The sequence below is a fragment of the Adiantum capillus-veneris genome, chromosome 17, assembly GCF_014529385.1.
Source record: "Adiantum capillus-veneris isolate H3 chromosome 17, ASM1452938v2, whole genome shotgun sequence".
In the NCBI taxonomy this organism is placed as follows: Eukaryota; Viridiplantae; Streptophyta; class Polypodiopsida; order Polypodiales; family Pteridaceae; genus Adiantum; species Adiantum capillus-veneris.
In genome coordinates, this window is record NC_140947.1 from 58852779 (window position 1) to 58876866 (window position 24088).

The window sequence follows — 24088 nt, forward strand, 5'->3', positions numbered from 1 at the left end:
GCGCCCCAATCATTCAGTATGCGCACACACGTCACAACCAGTAGCGCACCACTTGCAGAGCCAACAATAACCAGTAGCTATAAACCAGCGACTGCTCGAGAAAGAGCCAGTACAACACTCAGTAGCAAGAAATAGTCGGTAGCAGAAAATTCTATCTACCAATGTATGTCAAATCATTCCAGCCAGTCATTATTTTTTACTAGCCTAAGAGGTGCCAACCACACACAGTATGAACAGCCGACATACCCCGACAGTTTACCAAAGACGCGAAAAAACCAATTCAAGGTCAGGAGCACCTCGCATTTGCATTATCATGATGTTATATCATACCATGTTATCCCATAGCAGATGGGGGTGTACCATGCCCTAGTTACCATACTAAGCAAACAGCATTACCTCATGTGTTTATCTCCATTAGTACAGCCCTAGGAAAGGCCAAAAAAAAAACCATTGTTTTTTATGCACAAGCAGTCCCAAGGCTTACCATAATGTCCCATTCTATGCATATGAAGTTTTAAGGCAATGCTAAAACATGCCTCGGCCTAGTAATTTCATTCAAAAAAATCAGTTAATGAGTGTGTATACCAACAAGCTCCCGATTGAAGCCAACCATGCCATAATTCATAACCAGGTGCCTTACCACAAAAAATCCATAACAAAAAACTCATGCCCAGGTAACCCAATATGGCCATTTGTATAGTTTAACATCACTCCGTTAGGTGTTTATCCCCATAGTAAAATGCCTTGCTCCAATATTTAAGAGTCACAACGAATGTCTGTCGAAAACAAAAAACCAGTCTTCCTCAAGCTACCCTTATTGCAAAACAACCACTAAACGGTGCCAACCACACACAGTATGAAGAAAGAAACACAGACCCTGATAGTTTACTAAAAGATGCGATAGAAAACCAGTCTAGGGTCAGGAGCCCCTCTCCTTTGTATTACCATGATGTTTATATCATACCATTTCAGCCCATAGCAGATGGGGGTGTGGCATGCCCATAGTTACTAAACAAACTCCATTCCTTCGTTGGTATAGTCATAGGAAAGGCAAAAAACAAGAAAAAAACAGTTGTTTTCTATGCACAAGCAGTTCAACGGCCCACCATACTGTCCCATTATATGCATATGAATATTTTAAGGCAATGCTAAACCATGCCCCGGCCCAAAAGAACCAGTTACTTGTGTTATATACCAACTGTTTACCCATTGTTGTGCTACTACAATCTAGCTCTAAGAGAGCCCGTCGGGCAGAGTACTCAAAAAAACCAAAAAACCAGTAAAATGCCTAGTCTGCAGTCAGTTTAACGGCTGCAAAAACAGCCTTTGAGTAATTAGCAACCATATGTTATGCTAAAATATCTTAAGAACCACATTTGGTCACGGAATAACACCCATTAGGCTTGATCAAGCCCCATGTTAAAACATTTTTTAGAAAAACACAACAGTCAGTCTCTGATGACAAAAGACAGTTTAGGTAAACTATAATACCTGTGGAGTCTGAGCAGCAAGCTCCATTGTTTTCGGACTTTCAAGTAAAAATGACACAGAATCAGGTTTACCCCACACAAAACACTGACTCTCAAGCTAAGTGAGGGCAAAGGAGTGCCCTCACCTTTAGAATTTATAGGTTGGTATGCACGCTTCCTGAGTGTCTGAAGTGAAGAGAGCAGAGCCGCCCCTTGCTGTGGGAGTCCTCTCACGCGTCAGAAGCCATTATTGTCAGGGGAGAGAGAGCGCCTTTACACGGTCCGAGGGTGGAAGGAGCCGCCTTCTTATTGTCATGATAGTTTTGAGGATTTTGTACGAGCCATTTGCCCAATACCCAAGTCGGTGGTGCAATGTAGCAATGAAGGCCCTATTTTGTCAATAGGGGGGGGGGGTTGTTTTTTCTGTTTTTTTTTAATATAAAAAAAGGGAGGAACTTATGAGGGAAAGAAGTATCTGACTTCATGATGTTTAACCATAGTGTGTGTGTGTGTGTGTGTGTGTGTGTGTGTGTGTGTGTGTGTGTGTGTGTGTGTGTGTGTGTGTGTGTGTGTGTGAGAGAGAGAGAGAGAGAGAGAGAGAGAGAGAGAGAGAGAGAGAGCTCGTATTTGTTGTAGGAAAGATGGTTGCCCAGTAGAGTAGGAAGAGGGGACTGAAAGGAGAGAGGTTGGAAAGGAAAGACCCTTCTTTCGTTTGAACGCCTCTGATGATCTTTCACAAGTTGAGTAGGTGCCCAAGAATAGCAACATGTTGAGCAAGAAGATGCTGCAATTTTTCTTCTTTGTATTCATAGGCATTCCACTCCCTCGCTCCCTCCCTCTCTCTCTTCCTAGATCCCTTCCTTCTACATGTTCTCACTCCTTAATGCTTCCTTTCACATGGTCCCTCCTCCTTAAGGCTTAGCTTAACACCTTTATTCCCAAGGTGAAAAGGAAAGTATCAAATCTGAATTGGCCAAACTAAAAATAAAAGTCCCAAGGAGAGCACTCCGGCCACTCCCATGAACATAACCCTACGATTGGAAAGACCCCTAGAGTTCTTGAGGACAAACCCTATGTGTGATAGCATGCTATTGCATGGCCGATGGATTGCATAGTTGAGAAGAAGCCCTGCGTGGTCTACAAGGAGAAAGCGCACCGCAAATAGAAAGCATGCTACATCATAAGACATGACAAGAAGTTGATGGCTGAAAAGAGGGAGATAGTGCAATTTTAGCAAGGAAAAATCTATCGAAAATCACCCATAACTCTTTATGTACCAGACCTTTGATATAGAACATAAAATTAGATATGTTTCTCTTCAAGCTTAATCAATATGCTACATCTCCTGTATTTATCTTAATGCGTGTTTTGTGTCTGGCAGAGAGAACATCTATTCACAACACTAGACATTTCAATTGCACAAGCGCGACTCCAATTGAACTACACTGCAAGGTTTGTTATCTGCATCCAACTCCCCATGACTATGTGTTTGCTTGGCGCAACACATAAAATGCTAGGGGGCAGGGCATGGCTTCCGTTTCTTATAATTTTTGGAGAGACCACAGTGCCAGCTCTCCACCATACTTTTGTATGGCACTTCTGCATGACGTGCACTACATACTTTGCAATTTTGATATATAATGTTTCTTTGCGTGACATAATGTTTAACTATTCACATTCCTTTCTTGTAGCGACTCAAATATCGGCTTGTAGAGTTGACAATTGAAAAGTGCTAGTACAACATTGCAGGTCAGTAAAGCACTTCATTTCATGTTGCAGTTTATTAACGCTTTCCCCATTCGCTTGTTACTTGGTCAGCCAAAGGCTCTTTCTGGGCTATCTGGAGGCAAAAAAAACGCTGTGAAATAAGAAAATTTACCGTGAAAAGCTACCAACTAACTAAATACAAGCACCAAGTTCAAAGTAGTTCGGCATTTTTCTGTAGATATAAGTTCAGAGCAATTTGGAGCTTTTTCTGCAGGTTTTACACACACACACACACACACACACACACACACACACACACACACACACACACACAGAGAATGAGACCGCAAGGTGGTTGCACGCTAGAGCAAGAGATGAGGGTTCTTGTTTGTGTAGAGAAAACAAGAACTGGCTGCAAAGGAGCTTGTGGCCAAGAGGAGCACGAGATGTGTGTGGTATCAAGAGTGCCGCCAGTGTGTGTAAACATGCTTTTCTTTACCAAAACCCTCAATACCAAGAGGTTTTTGCTTAAGACCATACAAGGCCTTAATCAACCTGTAAACATGCTTTTTTTACCAAAAACCTCAATACCAAGAGGTTCACCAAGAGTTCACAGTGAACCATATTTGCGAGAGAGAGAGAGAGAGAGAGAGAGAGAGAGAGAGAGAGAGAGAGAGAGAGAGAGAGAGAGAGAGAGAGAGAGAGAGAGAGAGAGAGAGATGTTGAGACGCTTGTAGAGAATTTGTGAGGAGCGAGGGAAAGGTGCCTGATATGAGCTATTCAGATCTTTCGAGACCATGTCCGCTCCCTTCACAATGGTCGCTTCCTTTTTGGCCGTTCACATGGAGCTCCTCCAACCCACCGATTGGTTCTTGTGAACCACAGTTGCGAGAGAGAGAGAGAGAGAGAGAGAGAGAGAGAGAGAGAGAGAGAGAGAGAGAGAGAGAGAGAGAGAGAGAGAGAGAGAGAGCAGAGTAGAGGTGTACGGGGAGATGCTGATCCGTTGCAACTCGGCACCAGCTTTATAAAGGATCCCAGGGCTCATGCCAACTATAGATATGTTGATGTTTACAGTCGCTCCACCTTTTTTGATAGATTGAGCCTTTCTTGAATTTGACTTTGGAAAGAACAGACAGACTTGAGACCCAAGGCCATATTTTCGATAGGCTGACTTAATCAATATCCTACATCTATTGTATTTGTCTTAATGCATATTTTGTGTATGGCAGGGAAGACATATATTCACAACACTTGACATTTCGATTGTACAAGTGAGACTCTAGCTCGACAACACTACAAGGTCCATTATCTCCATCCAATTTCTCATGTCTATGCGTTTGCTTGGCGCAACACATGAACGTTACGAGACAGGACACGGCTTCCGTTTCTTATAATTTTTGGAGAGATCACAGTGCCAACTCTCCACCATACTTTTGTATGGCATTTCTGCATGATGTGCACTGTATACTTTGCAATTTTAGTCTGTGATGTTTGATTGCAAGATAAAATCTTTAACTATTCACATTGCTTTTTTGTAGCCTGACTCAAATATCGGTATGTGTATTGGACAATTGAAAAGCACCAATACAACATTGCAGGTCAGTAAAACACTACAGTTTCTTGTTGGAGTTCATTACCGCTTTAGCCATTTGCTTGTTTTAGAATTTTGCACATTACTCTGTTTAGTTAGGTTTACTGAGATGTTGTTTTTAGAAGTACACATTCGATGTCGATCAAGATCTACACATGTTAATTACGCACGCAACTCCTTGCAATTTCATTTAAACCAACAAATATCAATCTCTATTTATATCTATTAATTCATGCACCTAACTTTGTATCCTCCCATAACCAAAAACATAATAAAAGTTTTATAATGTTTTTGTACTTCTCTTCAAAACTTAACTAACTCTCCCGAAAATCATCCCTATAATCTCTATTAATTGCACCGCCATTCCCAAATTAGTCATGGTCTTGTTTCCTAGAAATCTCAATTTGCAAATGTCCTGGTATATTCTATAGATGTTATATAGCAAGGCCCACCAAGCAAGACTCTTTCCTAAAAATCTCAATTTGCAAATGTCCTGCTATATTCTATAGATGTTATATAGCAAGGTCCACCTAGTCAACGGGTGCTAGCTCAGTTGGTGGAGTCATAGCCTATGTGCATAAGGTCTTGGGTTCAATCCCTCCTTGGCAACCTAAAGACATGTTCTAAGTCCTTAGGGACTGATCCCATATGCCTCCACCATGGGTGTTGGGTGTGTGTGTGTGATGGGATGCTTCTTTCCCTACCTATGAGGCTGTTGTACATAGAGTGTGCGTGGTGTGTTTCAAAGTTCCACTCTCTATAAAAAAAATTTAATCAAATAGTTGTCATGGTTTGAAACACATGAAGATTTAGACATTTTCTCATGTAGGAAAACAAAGTCTGTTTCAGTGTTTTTCATACAATGCATAACATCATGAGCTTTTGCTTGAGAGGCACCGCATACCTAGCTAGGTACGATTCGAGGCCCCCCAAGCGTACCTAGCTAGGTATGCGGTGCCTCCCTCGCAAAAGCTCATGATGATGTTGAGGTAAGTCACAATGTGGGAATTATTCTGAGAATTTGTCCAAAACTTCTTGTGAAAGTCTATCTCTGTATTTTCTTATAACTTCATTTTGCAGTATTACAAAGCATAACTTTGCCTTGAATGAGAATGATGTTCTCTTGTCTTTGCTTATACTTCATTTTGAAGTAGCCAAAGCATGACTTTTCTTGAATGAGAATGATGATGGCTTATTGAATCAATATGGCTTCTTGTAGGTGATGCTGCTTGCCTAACTGAGGGAGAGAGGTGCATCCTTGTGTATGTGCTCGGGGCATCGACCTCGAACTATTGTTGCAGACCACTAAATTGCGTATCCAGTGCCTGCATAATGTGACGGACATACTATGAGACAATCTCTTGTAATCTTTGGCTCTTCAATGGTTTCATCATATGTGTCTTTCTTCTTTCTGGCCTACATAAGGCTAAGCTTAGTAAAGCATGGAAATTTATGGTGTTCTCTTCCTTTTGTTTTTTGTAGGAGGGACATATTAGGAATTGAACTCTTCATATGGGATTGGACACTTTGGGATGATCGTTTGATCCACAATCCCTCCATAGAGGCTTAAAGGCAAGCGGAAAAGTATCCACTTAACCACATTCAAGTAATTGGCCATTTGTCCAAGCAATTCAAATCACAAGAAGTTTTGGACAAATTCTCACAATAATTCCCACATTGTGATTTACCTCAACATCATGAGCTTCTGTGAGGGAGGCATTGCATACCTAGCTAGGTACGATTGTGGGCAGGGGACTATTGGCCCGATGGGGGGGCCGGTGGTCCCCTCCCCCCAATCGTACCTAGCTAGGTATGCGGTGGCTCTCAAGCAAAAGCTCATGATGTTAGGCATTGTATGAAAACCACTGAAAAAAAACTCAGTTTTCTTACATGAGAAAATTTCTAAATCTTCTTGTGAATGGCAAGCCTCATAAGACCTTAAGAAAGTCATCATTTTGGAAAATTCTGAGGGCTATGTCACAAAATGGGGTATTATGAAACCTCTAGCGCCACCATAAGCAACTCTAGTGAAGACAAAGATGGAGCCAAGTTCTAGGCTTCCCTCTAGAGTGAATAGAAGAAGAATGGTGCATGTGTGTGATATTGATATGGTTGAAACCAAAAGAAAAAATCCAGTCCATGTATTCTTCTCATGTGGTCAAAGAAAAAAGGGTGAAACTCTCACACTTTCAAGTGGGATCTCAATATCTTCTCTCAACACATCCCGAGAGGTCTTAGTCAAGTACTAGCTTCTCTACGATGCTCTGCACCTGGCAAACAGCACCACAATTGGCATACATGTAAACAGGAATTGCAGCCAAACGCAATATGATGCTCCAATGGCCTTCACCTCAAAAATGCATCATGGACTTTCTCGAGCATAATTTATCTGAGATGTTTCCATACAGCAAACACAAACACGCATGGAAGCCTCATTGGAGTATGCTCCAACCCTTGAGCTTCAAACATGCGAGACCCTAATTTTATCTGGAGAAAAATAAACAATTATATATAGAAACCACTCATAGCACCATAGAAGTTGGAACTTTTCACACCTTACTTGAGCCTTGAAGCTAATATCATCGTAGTTCCCACATCAACCTCATTAGCTTGAAATTTTCTTGCTAATTTGGCCAAGTATGATAATATCATTTTTCATACGGGATATGAAACCAATTTTTCATACAGATATGCCTAAACTAACCATGCGAGTATTGTTCCAACTATGATTCAAGGTACACAATAAGTCGTCTCAACTGGCAAGAATGCCCTCCCACTGCATTTGCTCGGAGCAGTCCAGAGTCTATCGGCCTTGCCCATTTTTAGCATACCCTGCAATCGGAGCACACCAGGCAATGATGGCCACGAGAAGGGATATAATTTGTGCCCGGCAATGAGCACCTCACTTAGCACACATGTCCATGAGAGCCACCCAGCATAACATGATGCTCCCACAGCCTCTACCTCCTTCACATATTGTCATGAGCTTTGTGCATGTTCTGTGTGCTGCATAAACATGATGCTCCAGCAGCCCCTACCTCCTTGACATATTGTCATGAACTTTGTGCTTCTTCTGTGTGCTGCATGGTGGGGGCTCTCTGCACTTTTCTCTGAAAAGGGATTGATTGCTGCAAAAGCATGGGTGATTGCCACGTGGATAACTGTCCTTCCTCGATTGAAATGAAAGAAGAGAAACTGGTCATGACTCGCCTTCAAAAACAGCACACGTCACCTTCTTTAAAAACTACTCTAAAACATGAAGAGATACTAGGTACCGCCACAAGACTCACTGCACGATAGCTTGCTAGCTGAACAAGAAATCTGACTTTTGCCTTATTGAGCAAGACCAGCACCCTGTAACATGTATAGAATTGAGGGAAACAAGATTAACATCAACTCGGTTTCATAACCAAAGAATTTCACTAAAGTTGGTCCGTTTCTCCAAAAAATGGAGCTATCTTTATATTATAAATTAGAGAAACGGATCCTCGATCAAGCACTCCCATGTTGAACATGACTATACATCACTTGCATTTGCTCATCCAGGAATCTGAAAAGAAATAACCACAAGATGAATGATCAACGAACTGACCAATAAACACTCTCGCCTAGAAGATCGACATGCTGTGACCAGAAACAGAAAATTTTCATGAAAAGGACAACCTGCAGTTCCTGTATAAAGTTCCAATCTCTCTTCTTTTAACTCGCTCGTGTTGGAAGCTCAGTCATACACAAGATTTTTCAGCAAAACGAACTCCTATACATTAAGTCTCAAAATTCAACATCTAATTGAGCCCTACCCATAAAAAGGGACAAATTAATAGACACATAACCTTTGTATACACTGTACACTGTATTCGAATGTCCCATAGCTATTTTCAAGATCTAAGCTTTTGTAATACATCAAAATAACTTGTTGCAATGCTGCTAGCTACCTTGAAGAGTTCAAGGCGAACCGTTTCAAGCACCCACCATGTTCTGATGAGAATTGCACGAATCGTAATTCTAACATCTTTGGTTGAGTACATGTGTCACTCAATAATCATGTATCTGCCCGCTTTCTTGCTCGGTTCAGAAGTGACTCACGGCCCGGAAACACACTTTGAACATCGTCTATAGCTGGGGGTAGAGTAGTCAAGGACTTAGGAGCAGACCGTTCTCTTCGAAGCTGCCTGCGACGAAGAAGTTCCTCTTGCAATGTAAGAGATTTAGTGGGCTGAGACTCACCAACAGAAGCTTTTATGTTAGTTAGCTTAGAGCTCAAAATAGTGTTATTCCCAGTGACTTTCAAGCTAGAGAAAGATCCATCAAGCCTACTTGGAGATACTCTGCCACCTGACGATGTGCTCATTGTAGCTTCCATGGCTGGCTTTGGTGGAACAGTCTTAGGCTTAGGTTTAGCGATAGCAGATTGCAATTGGTTCAATTCTTTCCTGGGTATTCTGCCTCCAACTGTTGTGCCCAAGAGAGAGAAATTCACCTTAGACCATGCACTGCTATCCAACAAGTCCCAGCCTAGAGCAATCATGGAGCCCTTGACACCTGCACTGGCAGCAAGAGGGCCACCTTTCTGCATTTCACCCCGGACACCAAGCTTTTCAATGCTCTGCCATTCAAGCCTGTCTTTATAGTAGGGGTCTTGAAGGACTTGTTTTGCATAGTCTCCCCAGACGGTGAGGCTGGAATGGTGGGCTTCTCTGACGAGCCATTGGAGGTAGCGAGAAGGGAGGGTGCCCATTTTGCAACCCTTGTACTTGCCAAAGTCGATCACCACATCGCGAGCAGGAAGGGAACAAACAGCGGTAAAGAAGAGACGCTGCTTACCTTTGCTGCAGCAAGAAACGCTTGTCACAGAGTAGAGCTCCGACGCTGTGGATCTCGAGAACGAGGGCTGGTAGGCGAAGCTCACCCTCATCACCATGGTATCGCACACATGAGAGAGCTGTATAAATTTATGTTTTTAAGGATGGAAAGTGATATAAAAGGTATGGAGGCACGATTCTGAGAAACACCTTGTTTAAGAATTCAAATGCAAAACACCACCTAGCAGGGGTTCAAGACCGTGGCCACATGTAATGGTGATGTGCCTTTGCTGGGATGCCTAGCACTTATTACTCCATTTGAATCGGGCTTGCGAGAGTTCAACAGATTCTGTGATTGTTTTGCTTCATCTCTTATGTGGTATGAGGAGTAGAGGGGAGGAATCTGCAAAGATTCCCGCCAATAAGTGAAAGAGTTGCAGGCAAAATATATAAACAAGGATATCCCGAGGAGTAGAACCCTTTTAAAAATGTGAAAGGTATTGAGGTATGGGTGGGTAAGGGATTTGGTGCATTGCTCGCTCATGCAAAGTTTCATTGCTATCCATAAAAAGGATGGTCTAAGGAAAACTTTCCACTTAAACATTTTTACACATCCGTATGAAAAATGCCCCTAACATGACTTTGGCATTGTTTATTTGTCACTTTCTCTTTTTTAATACAATTCAATATGGACAAAACGTGTAAATTCAAGAGATCAATTCACATAAAGATATAGAATAACTGGAATTCAAACATAAATGATGTCGCTGCATATCTCAACAGTTTTATTGCTAGGTTAGTTGTCTCACTCAATCCTCCACTATGGCTAGAAAAATTGAGAATTTATTTGACATGTTGAATCTACCATGCACTTGAATTTTGTCTCCTCATAGCATCGAAGACATTCCTATATAAAGCCGGTATGTGTGCATGAATAAAATCAATATTTTCATTTTGCTTCAAAGTTTATCTTAAATGCCTTAAAGTTAATAATCACATGATTGCATTACCACAAGAGACTACCCATGTATTGAGCAAGCTTCATGACACTAGCTTTGTCAAAACTCTTGCAACTGAAGTACATGGGCACATGCATGCTTGAAACAACTACTTAACCTATCACATAGTTTGGTATAATTTAGAGACGATTTGTTAATTTTAGATCTAAGAAGAAGATTGCCTTAGTAGTAAAACTAATTTCCTATCATGTTCACCCTTTTATGTTAGCTTTATGGGCTATCTCTCAAGCTTAGGTCTCTCCCATTGATACAATTGATTAGGTCACATCACACTGACTCAGTCAATGATATCACATGCACTTCGTTGGGGCTATATAAGCCACCACCTATGTACATTATTATTCGGTGTTGCTTATTGTCTTGTGTCTAGCTCCACATCTTTCCTTTGGAATTTGCAAATCGGTGAGTGGTTCCTCTCTACCTCCTCAAGCATAGGGATGACTACCCCAAAGACCCCCGCCAAAACACGATCGAGTTTTGCAACGGTGCTGGCAGCCCCTAGCAAGCTCGATCGCATCACGCAGGTGCAAGCAACTCTTGATCGTGTCTTGGAAGAAAACTTTGAACTCAAATCTCGCCTCAGCAAACTAGAAGAACAATTTAATTCTATGGTTGACCTCACCACCGACAAGGTAAAGGAGGTTGAGGCTAAGGTTAGCCAAGCTCACTCAACAACCATCGCCCAAGTGAAGACGTGTGTAACAAAGGAAATCTCCGAACAAAAATTTCAAGAAGATAATGCCCTCAAGGTCCACATCGGTGGGCTCCCCTCGCAGTGGTGCATTGTTGAGGACCCCCTTGAAGAGGAAATCATCAAACTCAACAACATTATTGAGCCTGTCAACATCAAGCCAGAGACTATCACTTGGATCAATGATACACATCGCCATGTGCGTCCCGAGCATTGTGTCCTTACTTTCAAGAACAAAGAGGAGTGGGTGAAGCTTCTACCTCAATCCCGCCTCCTCAAAGGAACCAAGCTTTGAATTGCAGAAGAACTGACCATGATTCAACTCAAGAGTAACACGAGCGAGCTCAAGAAAGGTACATGAAGCGCGTAAGCAAGGCAAATGGGCAGTCTACCGAGGTGGCAAAGCGATCATCCAAGAATTTTGAAATCCCAAACCAGCTCTCCCCTTAGCTGACCCTTAGGTTTTTGCTCTCTCTTTTTTCCTACTCTACCCTCTTGATGGACCCTCAGTCCTTAACTGATATTTATCGACCCGCACTGAGAATGAATTGTTGTAATGATGTGTTTTTTGTCCCATAGGCATATATGACCTCCATGGACAATAATTCAATCTATCAATCTATCTCTCTCTCTCTCTCTCTCTCTCTCTCTCTCTCTCTCTCTCAACATGGTATTAGAACAGGATTTATGATTTAGTAGATCTTTATTTTATTTAAAATCCTATTGTTATTTGAATATTATTCATGCTTTAAAATCCTATTGGATTAGGGAGTTAATCTATCCATCTATTTGGCCAAACTTAGGGGATTCTCCAGCCAAAGTAGAATATGCATAGATTACTAGTTGCTCAAGCAATGATATCATGTCCAAATTTGAATTGGGAGCCTTTTAAGGCTTTGACTATTCTAGCATAGCATTGTTATGAGCCTATTTTGAGCTAGAGGAGAGAAGACACTCACAATACAAGAGATAGAGTAGAGAAGGCGCTCACAATACAAGAGCTTGGTGTTTGGTTGCAACACTTGATCTTGATTATAAAACTTGATATTTGATTAAGGAAACTTGATTACAAGGCTTGCTTGCAAGGACAAGGTTTGAGTGCAAGACGAGAGCTAGAAGAGAACTTGTCTTCATAACTAGTGTTGGCAAGAGTGAGGGGCTTTGTAGCCCAAGACCTCTATTTATACTAAAGCCTAAAGAGGTTAAGAATCTTCTAAGTTCTATTTTTTAGAACCTTCTACTTCCTAGTTCTTCCTCAGGCCTCTAGATCTTTCTAGAACTTTCTAGATTTTCTAGCTACTTTTAGAACCTTTTAGATATTTCTAGGTCCTTTTAGAACCTTATAAAATCTTGTAGATACTTTTAGAACCTTCTAGACTCTTCTTGGTGCTTTTAGAACTTTCTAGACGCTTCTAGGTGTTTCTAGAGCCTTGTAGAATCAAGAATTTCCTTGACTTCATATTCTTCATGACCATTGATTTCTGGAGGAGGTGGTGGCTATAAGTATCTACCATGTATCGTGGACTAATGACAAGGTGCCAATACTGAAATATGGAAGACTGAATGGATTTTCAAAGACTGTGGTAACTAAAGAAGGTATGCGATTAGATTCACTTAAATAAGTAAGGCCCCCCAATCTCAAAAAAGTAAAAATCCTTTCAAAACATTTTAAGTGCATAAGTGAAGGGTGAGTTCCAAAAATGAAAAGCGTCATGAAAGTGAAAAGTCAAAAGACTTTATATGTCCTTACAAAGAGGTGGACTAGTGCACATTTGTTATTTTTTTTAATTTTATTTTTTCCTTGAGCGTTTTCTTCTCGTTAGAGTGTCCTTGCACTATGTAGATAGTGAATATATATATATATATATATATATATATATATATATATATATATATATAAGCTATTAGGAATACCTTATATAGTTAATAACAATTATCTTGAATGGTCCATGTCTTTGATAATCTAGCTTTTGGGAAGGGTGAGATGAGTGTTGGCCATAGCAAAGAAGCCAAGCTCGATTCCCAATCTAGTATGATGAATATCATATTTGATGTTCCTCTGCGTTATATTTATACCTTTTTTGAGCCTGCCTGATATTCTTTGTCAACTGTTTGTGAATGCTCATCAAAGCTATGGCAAGTGGATTCTTTACTTGGCGACTCATGTGGATATCCATCCTTGAGTGTTATCCATAATTAGCAAAGAATGGAGTATGATGATTAGATGCATGACTATATTGTTGTGGGTGAACCCAGCCAAGGCCAAGGTTAATCATCACTCCCAAAAGCTTGAATAGTACTTTCCAAAAGCTTGATATGAATTGTCGCCCTCAATATGAGACAATGTCATCTAGAAGTCCATGATAGTGGTAGATATTATTGAGAAAAAGCTTTGTCATTTCTTCTCCCATGATTGATTTGGTTGTTAGGATGATGTAGTCTGATGTAGAAACTGCTATATTCAAGCAAAAGTAAATGACAAGAAGGAAAAAATTGGAAGAGTTGTGGTAGTATTTTGGTAATCATGTCTCACCCAAAAATACAAAGAGAGATGCATAAACCAAAGAGAGTCTATGGCTTAGTCAGATGTAAACATTGTCATATTCAAGCACAAATAAATGGCAAGACAAAAAAATTGGAAGAGTTGTGATAGTATTTTGGCAACGTCTCACCCAGAAAATACATTGCCATATTCAAGCACACGTACATCTACACTGATATTGTTTAAACTAGTGAATCTATTATTCATTGGTGTGTTGCCTAAATTGGCAAATATGTACTTGTGTTGCCTAAATCGACGGATCCACATTGATAATTGGTGCTACCTAAATCGACAAATCTACGCTAGGATGAGCATTTATACATTGCCTAAATTGACAAATCTGTTTGCAAGTGAACAATGGACTACGCAAGGCATATAAGACAAAACATTTACTACCTATTTGATGCCAAATTGGAGTATGTTTGGGTAGCAAAGTACTTACAAATTGTTTTCCATTATCCCAAAGCACCTTAGCTCTCATGATTAGGTGTATAGCTTAATGACAAAGCAAGGCATATAGGACAAAATATTTACTACCTATTTGATGCCAAAATGGAGCATGTTTAGGTGCAAAGTACTTAAAAATTGTTGTGCATTATCCCAAAGCATCTTAGCTTGCATGATTATGTGTATAGCTTAATGACAAAGCATCTCAATAAAAATTCCATTCGATACAAGTACAAGCCACAAAGTTAGAGATCATTTATTTTACAATTCATAAGACAATGTAGGTAAGAAAAAGATCTCTTTCCTTTAAAAGTATCCGATGGAATTCTTCCTTGTCACAAATGGCATGAGGTAGTCCATGTGATTAGAGGGTATCTAAAGATATAGCTAGTAGTCAAAGTGTTAACAAAGCCATATAATTTGAGGTTGTGTATCTTGGTTGTTCTCTTTGAATGAGAGCAATAGGCACTTCCAAGATGTTGGCTTGGTCTTATGCTACTTATAGGTTAGCTAGATATTGGAATGTGGCTAGTGTATTATTATCATCTCATTTTTGAAGTGCAAATATAAAAAACTAAAGTGAGGAGAGGACTTACTTGTCCACTTCTCCAAATGTGCTTGTTCTTGATGGTATATACTTGTCCACTTCTCCAAATGTGCTTGTTCTTGATGGTATATATGCATTAAGCTTAGAAAGGTAGGTAGGCCACGTTATGTGCTACATAACACTTTGTGAATCATTAGAATATGCTAAGCAAGTTCTTCAAAATGAAGGTCAATAGCAAAATTATCACTGGATAATGTTATTCAAGATAGACAATTGGATTATCTTTAAAAATTTGTACACTAAACAAAAGTACGGATGTTAAACTACTTTTGATATAATCAATAACTAGAAAAATATAAGAATGAGTCACATAAACATGACAAAATCAAGAAAATATCCACAGATTTGTAAGTGCCACAATTTGTAAGCTCTATAGATGCGTTCATAATAGTTTACATCAATTTATGAACAAGTGCAAAATTCATGTAAGGTAGCTTAGCATTAATTAGGAATTATAAAAATGGTCACAAAAGCAAGCTTATAGTAGGAGGGTTTGCAGCGAATGTGATCAAATAGCAATATAGATTTGTCTTAATTAAAAGCAAATTAACTACTTTTAAATATCACACTTTTATAGATGTTATTAAAAGGAGCAAAAGATTCTTAAATGCCATATTGCATACTACCTTAGCTACCTTAGTATTTGCCTTTTGTAGTACATATTTATACTACCTAATTTTGAGATTTTGCTAAGGGTTCAATGTCTCTAATGAGGTGTGGCATATGTGTAGATGCCTTTTGACTTAGCACATATAAGAACATCATCTATGAAGTTTAAAAGAGAAAGTCAATAGTAGTTTTGTTAAGAATACCCATTTTGAGACTAAATGAAGATGACAACCTGTGATTATATCTATAATCATGGTATGTGTAATACAACAAAATTTTCAGCAAAGTTGTAAGTAAGCCAAGCTCCCAAAGCTCAAACCTGAGGGAACACGTTGTAGATTTGCAGCTTGTTGTGTCACCTTCAATATTGGATATTTGATCAAACACAATTGGTCACATTGATAACCCATTTTGATTATGGTGACATGAGAATAGGGATGAGTACAATTCATTACATGAAGTAACTCATGAGCAAAGCTAAGCTTCATGGAATGTACAATACATATAATAACTTGATCCTCTGCATGGCCTCCACCTCTAGTAACAACATAAGAAAATGCAGTCCCTAAAAAGAACAATTGATACTGGATATGTTCGCTCAGAGTAAGCTTTAAAGGTGGTGGGGGTGAGTAGCGAATGGGTTGACTATCCAACCATAGCCATCCTGCAGTCATCATGCGTTTCTGTAAGTCCTTCAATCAATGTTAATGTGGTTATGGTCCCTCTATATTCATCAGCATTGTCATTGTCTCTATGTCTTTTGTTACTTATCTTGTGTTGATCATTGACTACCCGGATCTTCATCATTACCTCTTGTGTGATGCTTTCATCATGTGACGTTGTCCATGACAAATACCCTTCGTAACATTGTCTATTTGTTGACCACCCATGGTACAAGTTCGGGTTGTCATGCACACTTCTACTATCATGTCTACCATCACCACTATGTAAGTGTTGTTCCTGTATTTTCAATGTAGCCTCATGCGTGGCGCCTTTTGGCAATGTTCTGGTCAAGGTTGATGGTAAACTTGACTAACCTTCATGATCATCTAGCGAAACTGGAAGTTAAATATATATACCTGTTTTGGTTGTGTCAAGGTCGGTGTCGAATAGGTCTGGTGGAAAGACTAGCAAGTTTGGATGGACATAGATGTCTCTGAACTGTCCCAAGAGACCTCAAGGATCTAATTGACGAGCCTTGAACTCTAAAATCTAAGGGTCAAAAGCTCACCACTCGGTGGGAATGACCCCAAGAAAACAGGGGTTTTGGTGGTTAATGAAACCACTTGCTGAGTTGTCAGCAGTGAACCTTAAGAGGTCATGCCAGTGCTGCCTATCAGATACTATATGGGCCGGAGAGTGGTATAGGTCCATTCACTCACAATGCAAAACAAAATATCAACGGTGATGCATGCAAGTCTTGCAGTATGAGATCGAGATGAAAGAGTGTGAGAGGGAGCGATAGAGACACTTGGATGATGGCTATGGGTTTCCCATGCAGAAACCGAGCCAAGCAGTGGAGCTTTGAAGTAGACTCTGTGTGTGTGTGTGTGTGTGTGTGTGTGTGTGTACAATATTGCATGACGATAGTCACCGTAAGTTGGGAAAAGGGTACGCATGTAGAGGGAGAGGGGAAGGGTTAATCGGGGTGGTTGCATGCTGGTAAAAAAATTATGGGTGCCGTTGTTTTGCTAGCGACACGTGCATCTCACATGGCAATTGCATCAAACTCTTGGTCGGTTACAGATGAAAAACCTGCTACTACGGTTGCACAACGGAGCAGTGTTCCTGCTCCAGCTGGATACGCTTGATCATTTATAGACAGGAGGGTGGTCAAATTGGGACATGTGCTATTGGCAACCAACTTCGGCACCAGATGATGGTCTACTTTGGGCGTTGTTCGTCACCCTAGGGGCCACACGTACCTCGTCACCAACTTGCAAAAAATTAATGACAAGTGGCATCAAGTAGTGCATCTCATGATGTCCCTCATAGAGTCATATGCAATGGTGCTCCACCAGCACGTGGCTATTTGCTCGTTAGGGGAATCATGGCCGATTTCCTTGTTGGGACTTGCTCTATAGTTTCAACCGTTCTACTCACAAGCACTACTACTGGAAGGACGTGTCTTCCCTCCTTACCTCTCGAGGCTGACGTGCCCCTCCCTCCTGGAACTCGCGAGCCTACACCGCAGCTCCCCCTACCACTCACAGAGCTGGAACTCCTCCTTCCTCATGAGCCTGCATCGCAGCTCCCCCTACCACTCACAGAGCTACACCTACAGAGAAGATCTTGAGCTTCATCACCACTACACACATCCTCAGACAAGACGCAAGAGAGAGAGAGAGACAGAGAGAGATTTTCTCTTTGTTTGTGCCCACTGCCCTATGAATCGTCCTCGTGTCTACTCTCTGATGTGCGCATGAGAGATTTGTGTGTGAGAGAGAGAAAGAGAGATGCCCTTGTTGTGTGATGCCGTCCAGAGAGAGAGAGATCAAATTAGGAAGGGAGGAGCATGGCCTTCATGTCGCCTACCTCTAGAGTCCCCCTTTTCACTCTTTTAAAATTTCTTGGGAATATTCTTATGATTCTCACTATTTAAGCATTTTCCTCAGTTGGGTACCCCCTACTCACACTATACTCTATAACCCTTTTGCGGTTCATTCCCATGAAAACTCTTAGATATAGAGAAGTATGTTCAAATTGTGCCTTTCAGTTGGTTTCCAGGTCGTTAAATTTTATTTCTTCCCAGAACCCATCATCCTCGGTCTTTGTTCGTCCATCCCATCTACTCCAAGGTCGCTTGAGATTATTCCTTCGACATCCAAAACTATTGTGTGTTCTCTACCCCTTTTCTTCTTAAGATCTTCCAATTATGGTAGACTCATCACCCAAATTTCCTCTTGCATAATAGATGTTGACTCTTTAGAACAACGCTTGTTGAGTGGACCTTTGAATTCTCTTGGGATTGGTCTTACACCGTAAAACAAGCTTCTCCTTCCCTCTTCGTCGCATTCCCTTCGGGTCTTGTTTCTCTAATTCTTTTACTATAATTCGTCTAGTGCTTCTTCCTACACAGATGTGCGCGCGCACACATGCACACACACACACACATATCTATATATCATATCGAATTAAGTGATTTATGTAATCACATGCATCCTCACTATCATATGAACGAGTTACATCAAAATTATCTCAAAAATTAATTACTATGTTAACAATATTTAGGCTTTATTAATTATGTAAAATATCGTTATTCTTGTTGTCCTATTCATGTTGCTTTCTATCATCATAAACTCAATAGAGATTACCATTAATGTATCCCAAATTTGCCAAAGATAAATAGAAAACAAAATACAACTATGGCGCAATTGCACTTATTTGTGATACAGAATTGCAAAGACCTATGTTGCTAAGGGGCAAATCATAATATCATGCACTTCGGGTGTTTGCTTGTTAGTAAGAGCATATCCATAGCTCTGATACCACTGCTATAGTCAAAAGCGAGGACTGTCTGCAAATATACAACAAAGCATGTTGCAAAGAATACAAATAAATAGATATGGATACCTTAATGAGCGCATAGACATGTAATCCAAATCCAGATTGATATGTTAGAGATAGATAATGAGAGAGAGCAGAAGAGAACGTGCAAGTACACGAGAATGCACCTACTTAGAGCGGAGTGCTACACAGGCATAGAGAGAGGAGAGGTGAGAGAAAGAGAATATGAACACATGACACTGGGTAAAATCTCCATCCGTGCAAGATCAGTGAGCATTTTTCTCTTGCACGTATTTATTTATAGATTCTTTGAATGCTCAAAATCATTACAAATTGTCCAAACGGACATAAAAATAACCACAGCTCATAAAGAGCTCTTTAATCACAAGATACCCATAAATTTGCTATCCCTTTGACATAGTCCATACATCAAGTGAGCTTTTTCCATCTATTAGCTGCAATAAATGAATAAGTATCCATTTTCATAACACTACTTTTTTGGTTTGGGAAATCTTTCTCTTCTTTCAAGGAGGAGTTATGATTGTTTCAAGATCCATAAGATTCCAGCTTGAGAGGATCTCATGCTTCGTTTGTAGCACTGATTGTGTCTATAATAGTGGTATTTTCAAGGGTATGACCCATCTAATAAAAATCTCTGCATTTGTGTGGTCACTAATTGGAATCCTCACAATTGTACTTTCACGGAAAGATTAATTTCTCAATCTTCCAAGGGCTAGTAGATAAGTTCACCTTACCAATTGCTTACAATCACTATTGGTGACATGGTAGACTATGCTAGTCACAGCTCACTGATAGTTTAAGCAGTTTCTTTGTGGAATCCAACCCAGGGGTTCGGATTGCCAAGGCAACACCTAGGGTTATCATTTAAATATTTATTTATCTTTACTAATCTCTAATTTAGTGTTAAAAAAGTCAAAGAAAGACTAGGCCTTTTGAGGCTGGACTTTTGGTAATGTAATATCTTTCAGGATTGAAAAGTGCACTTGACCTCCGGGTAAGTGTAAGATATTTTCACCTCTTAGTATGCATATGATTTGGTTTAGTTTCATTTTTGCATATGCTTTGATTGCGTTTCCAAGTGGGATGCATATCCTACAATGTTTTCATCCATTTTGTAACTAGTTACTTTTTCTTGTAACTGTTCATTCTGATACAATCAAGGGTTCACTCCCTATTAAAATAGTTATTGGCCTACATGGTAGGATTTCATTTGGCACATGTTGTTAGTCACAAGGTGTGCAACATGGTCTAGGAACTTATGGAGTTTGGTTTAGCCAGTGTGGAGCAAGATTTATGAGGGTCTCTCTCACTCATGTTGTAGAGTGTTAAAAGTTACCTCCACACATAAGTACATCTTATACTTGATGGATATCATATTTGTGACATCATTATATGAGACATATTCCACATGTGGAGAATATGAGTCTCTGGAACTAACACTCGCGTCTATTTCTCTAATTATGTGTCGCGACAAAGACCCTAGGTGCTAGTCAAATCTGATTTTAGACCATCGTGAGCATGTATTATCAAGAATCATTTCAGTATTAAAAAATTGTTGAATATCGAGTACGACTTGTTACGGCTACAAATGTTGTAAACCAACATTAATGGATGGTTGTTCACGCATATAACAAGGCTGTGTATTGTTAATGAAAATGTTTCATTGTTTGTACCTAGATGTGATTTATTTTGCACATTCTATTATGGTCCAAATGTTCTAACAAGACTTTCAAGTGATTGCAATGGGAAGTATTTAGCTTCTTTCATAGAGCTATTTACCCTCTTGTTCCATGTGTGCTATGAGCATAACATCCGCCATAATCATCAGCAACCATAGTCATGAAAATACAGGTTCGGATCAGTTTTTGCTAAGTGCATGCACATTAGGTATTATGGGCCCTAATGTTTAGCAAAGGCATATATGGAGCAGCATGCAAATTCATGAAATTGATAGCTTATAAAGCATTTCACACTATAGGTGCAGATGGATCTACCAATCATCCTAAACCTGGTCGGTTTGGGTGCTTGTAATACGTTGACTAAACTTTGTAAAAATTATTCAATTCCCTATTCAATCTCTAAAGTTAACCAAGTTGGTTGTTTATAATCTATATCGATCATCTAGATTACTCAGCAATATTGGGAGTAATTGCAACCCACATTTACCAGTCATTTTTGGAGGATTGTTCATAAATGGTTGGGAAACACAAATCACTACTGCCAGTCATCCAGATGTGGATAGGCAGTTTACAAATATTAATCTTGTACTAGAGGATATGTAAGAGTGTACATTAGCAAGAAGCAATCCAATGGGAATGGTTATCTCTCTAGTTGGAGTTTGTTTATCATGATGCCAAGATGTTGCAAATAGGTTTAGTTCTTTCATGTTTTCAACCTTGATCACCAGTTAGAATGGATTTTATATTCATCAGAAATGATTTCAAGTCGAGAACTTAATCTCTGTTGATGAGTCATGTCAACATGCCACTTTCATGGAAAGTTGAGAAGAGGTATTCTTGCATTTTCCAATACCTTAACACAAAGTCTGAAACCTCGTCATTCATTTCAACACCTCTTAGTTGTGTTAGCTCATTTAAAATACTCAAGTGACTTATAAATAGTGCATACACACTGTCAGGACAGGGTCCTGTACCCTAAGAACTAGGTTAGTCATGGACTACAGCCAAGGGTCGGGCTAGGCAGTGTGGATAGGGGATCCGTCTAGGGCAAGGGGCTAGGAGCCCGCCTATATAAAGGGAGGTTGGGAGGAGGATCTCGGAGCCTAGTTCCCTAGTTCTTATATTGGTATCAGAGCTAAGTTTGGAAGGCAAGGCGTGGTCCTCTCCACTTCTCCTTTTTTGGCATGTTCATGCAAGCAAGAAAAATTACGAAGCTTGGCTGTGCGGGCCTGGCCGCTTAGCAGGCACCGTAGTCGAGCTTGGCTCATGTGCAAGGCCACTTGCGGCGAGAGAGGAGGGAGCAGAGACCACAACCAAACACAGTGAGGGTGGGCTCATCTTGAGCCCGACGGGTTGGGGGACAGTTCACGACACAGCGGCATCTGCTTTTGCTCCTCGCAGCTCTCCCCCTCACCTTCAGAGCCCTCGCGCTGCCTGTCGGATTTGCCATCACCTGTGTAAGCTCCTTTTTTTCACACAAAGGGCGCCCAACCCATTTTGGGTTAGAGGGCATAAGTTTTTTTTACATTCAAGGGACGGTACCCACAGCGGGTTACCCCCCCCCCCCCCCCCCCCCCCCCTCCCTCTTGTGAAGCTCGGGCAAGGCGATTGGCCCCCATCCTCTCCTTAACTGCTCCACCGCGACTGTCAAGGCACCAGTTACATTGGGGAAAAGACGGACCTGATCTCCAGAAGATCTGCAATTAACGTCAACACCGAATGCATAAGCCGGAAGAGGGAGCGATTCAAGGAATTCGGTTTCAAGGCCGAACCAAGTTACCAATATCTGCTGCAGCAATTCTACACAGTTTGCAGATTTTTTTTCTTCGAATTCAACGGAGTCAGGATTATGATGACTTCGTTCCATCGCTCGAAGCGGGCTATAAGAATCAGTAAGCAAGTTCACGTGTGTGTTTTACATTCTGCATTCATGAAATCTTGCAGTCTGCAGATCTCTTCGTACTCTTGGCATGGCAAGCAATTGTTGCCTCTGAGTCTACAAGATTTTTTGGGACTAAGCAAAGTGCTTTCACTGTTTACGCCCTCACATATCGCTTGCCAAGGTCAACCATGTACACGAACAAACATGGCCGGCAAGACTAGAAAGTGTATCATGCATGGAGTATGTGTGATAACTTATATGGCTTTGAGCACAGCAGCTGGGTCGGTTTGATGCAAAAGCATAGCAAGTTGTCATTGTTCTGGAATCTCAAGGAGATTGACCTGGCTTGCTGATCGACTTGATGTACGGTGCCCAGTTGCTCGGTATGACCGCCTACTGTCACCTTTTTTAGAAATTGGCAGAGAATACATCAATTATGCATACTTTTTTATAATTCTCGAGGTGTTGAGATGTTCGACCTGGTCTTTTAGCTAAAATTGTTCGACAAGATCGATTCGTTTTTGCCAATTTTCCATGTTTTGTAATCTCAAGGAGATTAGCACATCCTACTGCTTGACTTGATGTAGGAGGCACGTTGTTCGGCATGGCCGACTCCTTGTCTCTGTTTCTACCCGTTGCCAAAGGATGCTTGTCACATAGTCTTAGCTCATTTCAATTGAAATTCCTCGACAAGGTCGATTCTTTTTGTCATGCTCTCTGCATGTCAACAACCGCCTCAGTTGGCTATCAGCGAGGCTTCAATATCTGTGAAGCAAGGCTTCAAGTTAGGCATCTTGCATTGAGACTTGGGAGGAATTTGGTAATCTGCTTGCAGGTTCTTTCATTACATGCCAGATGGATGTATATGATACAAGGGACGTATATATATACACGCGACAACCTTCTCTCATGCAGCAGACTAGGCTATGAGCTGTTATGGAACGAGTTCTTCTCCATCAAAATTTCAGGATGACTGGTTACAGCAGGATCACCAGCAAGGCTTCTCACGCGTGCCACGATACTGCCCATTGACTTGGCATCAAGGGCATTGGCACGCCAGTTTAGGAAACTATTACCATTGCAATTGACTTGGCATCAAGGGCATTGGCACGCCAGTTTAGGAAACTGTTACCATTGCATTTTCTCCCATTTTATGTGTGGCAACAACACGTTGTGATGCATCGCTACCAAGGCAGACTCTGCAAGGCACTTATGGTTTCGGATCTCATGCTTGAGGCCGTTATAGTAGCCCAGGGCTTACAATTCTGCATGCACGGCATGCTAACCAGGTGGCATGACTTCCACCGCTTCATGGATTATGCTTTCGCTATCACACTCGCAACTCTATCAAGGACAAACTAAGTGATGGATTGTTTAATGTGTTTTTTGGTTGCTGTCAACACAACAACACTAAAAAGAACCAAAAATTTGGACTTGATTCCCAAGCGAAGTGCCAATGCCAAGTCATCCTCATACAATCATGACGGATTGCAAAGGCAACACCCAGGGTTCCCA

The 24088-nt window shown here is 40.7% G+C and overlaps 1 protein-coding gene across 2 annotated transcripts; it reads right to left on the bottom strand.

Annotated features, from left to right (window-relative positions):
• Positions 1 to 7854: 7854 nt before the first annotated feature.
• On the bottom strand, positions 7855 to 9731 carry LOC147437318 (golgin family A protein). 2 transcript variants are annotated; one of them, XR_015184844.1, is made up of 2 exons: positions 8703 to 9731; positions 7855 to 8317 (listed from the first exon to the last, which is right to left on the bottom strand). XR_015184844.1 is itself a non-coding variant. In XM_086486868.1 (1 exon), exon 1 carries the CDS (start codon positions 9686 to 9688, stop codon positions 8810 to 8812), a length of 879 nt encoding a protein of 292 aa, XP_086342994.1. In that variant the 5' UTR covers positions 9689 to 9731; the 3' UTR covers positions 8558 to 8809. The 2 variants fall into 2 exon arrangements, 1 of the variants encoding a protein (XP_086342994.1); XM_086486868.1 differs by lacking the exon at positions 7855 to 8317 and having other exon boundaries at positions 8558 to 9731.
• Between the last annotated feature and the right edge of the window lie 14357 nt (positions 9732 to 24088).

Excerpts from the sequence above, each read along its gene's own strand:
- LOC147437318 (XM_086486868.1), bottom strand. The coding sequence starts at position 9,688 with ATGGTGATGAGGGTGAGCTTCGCCTACCAGCCCTCGTTCTCGAGATCC.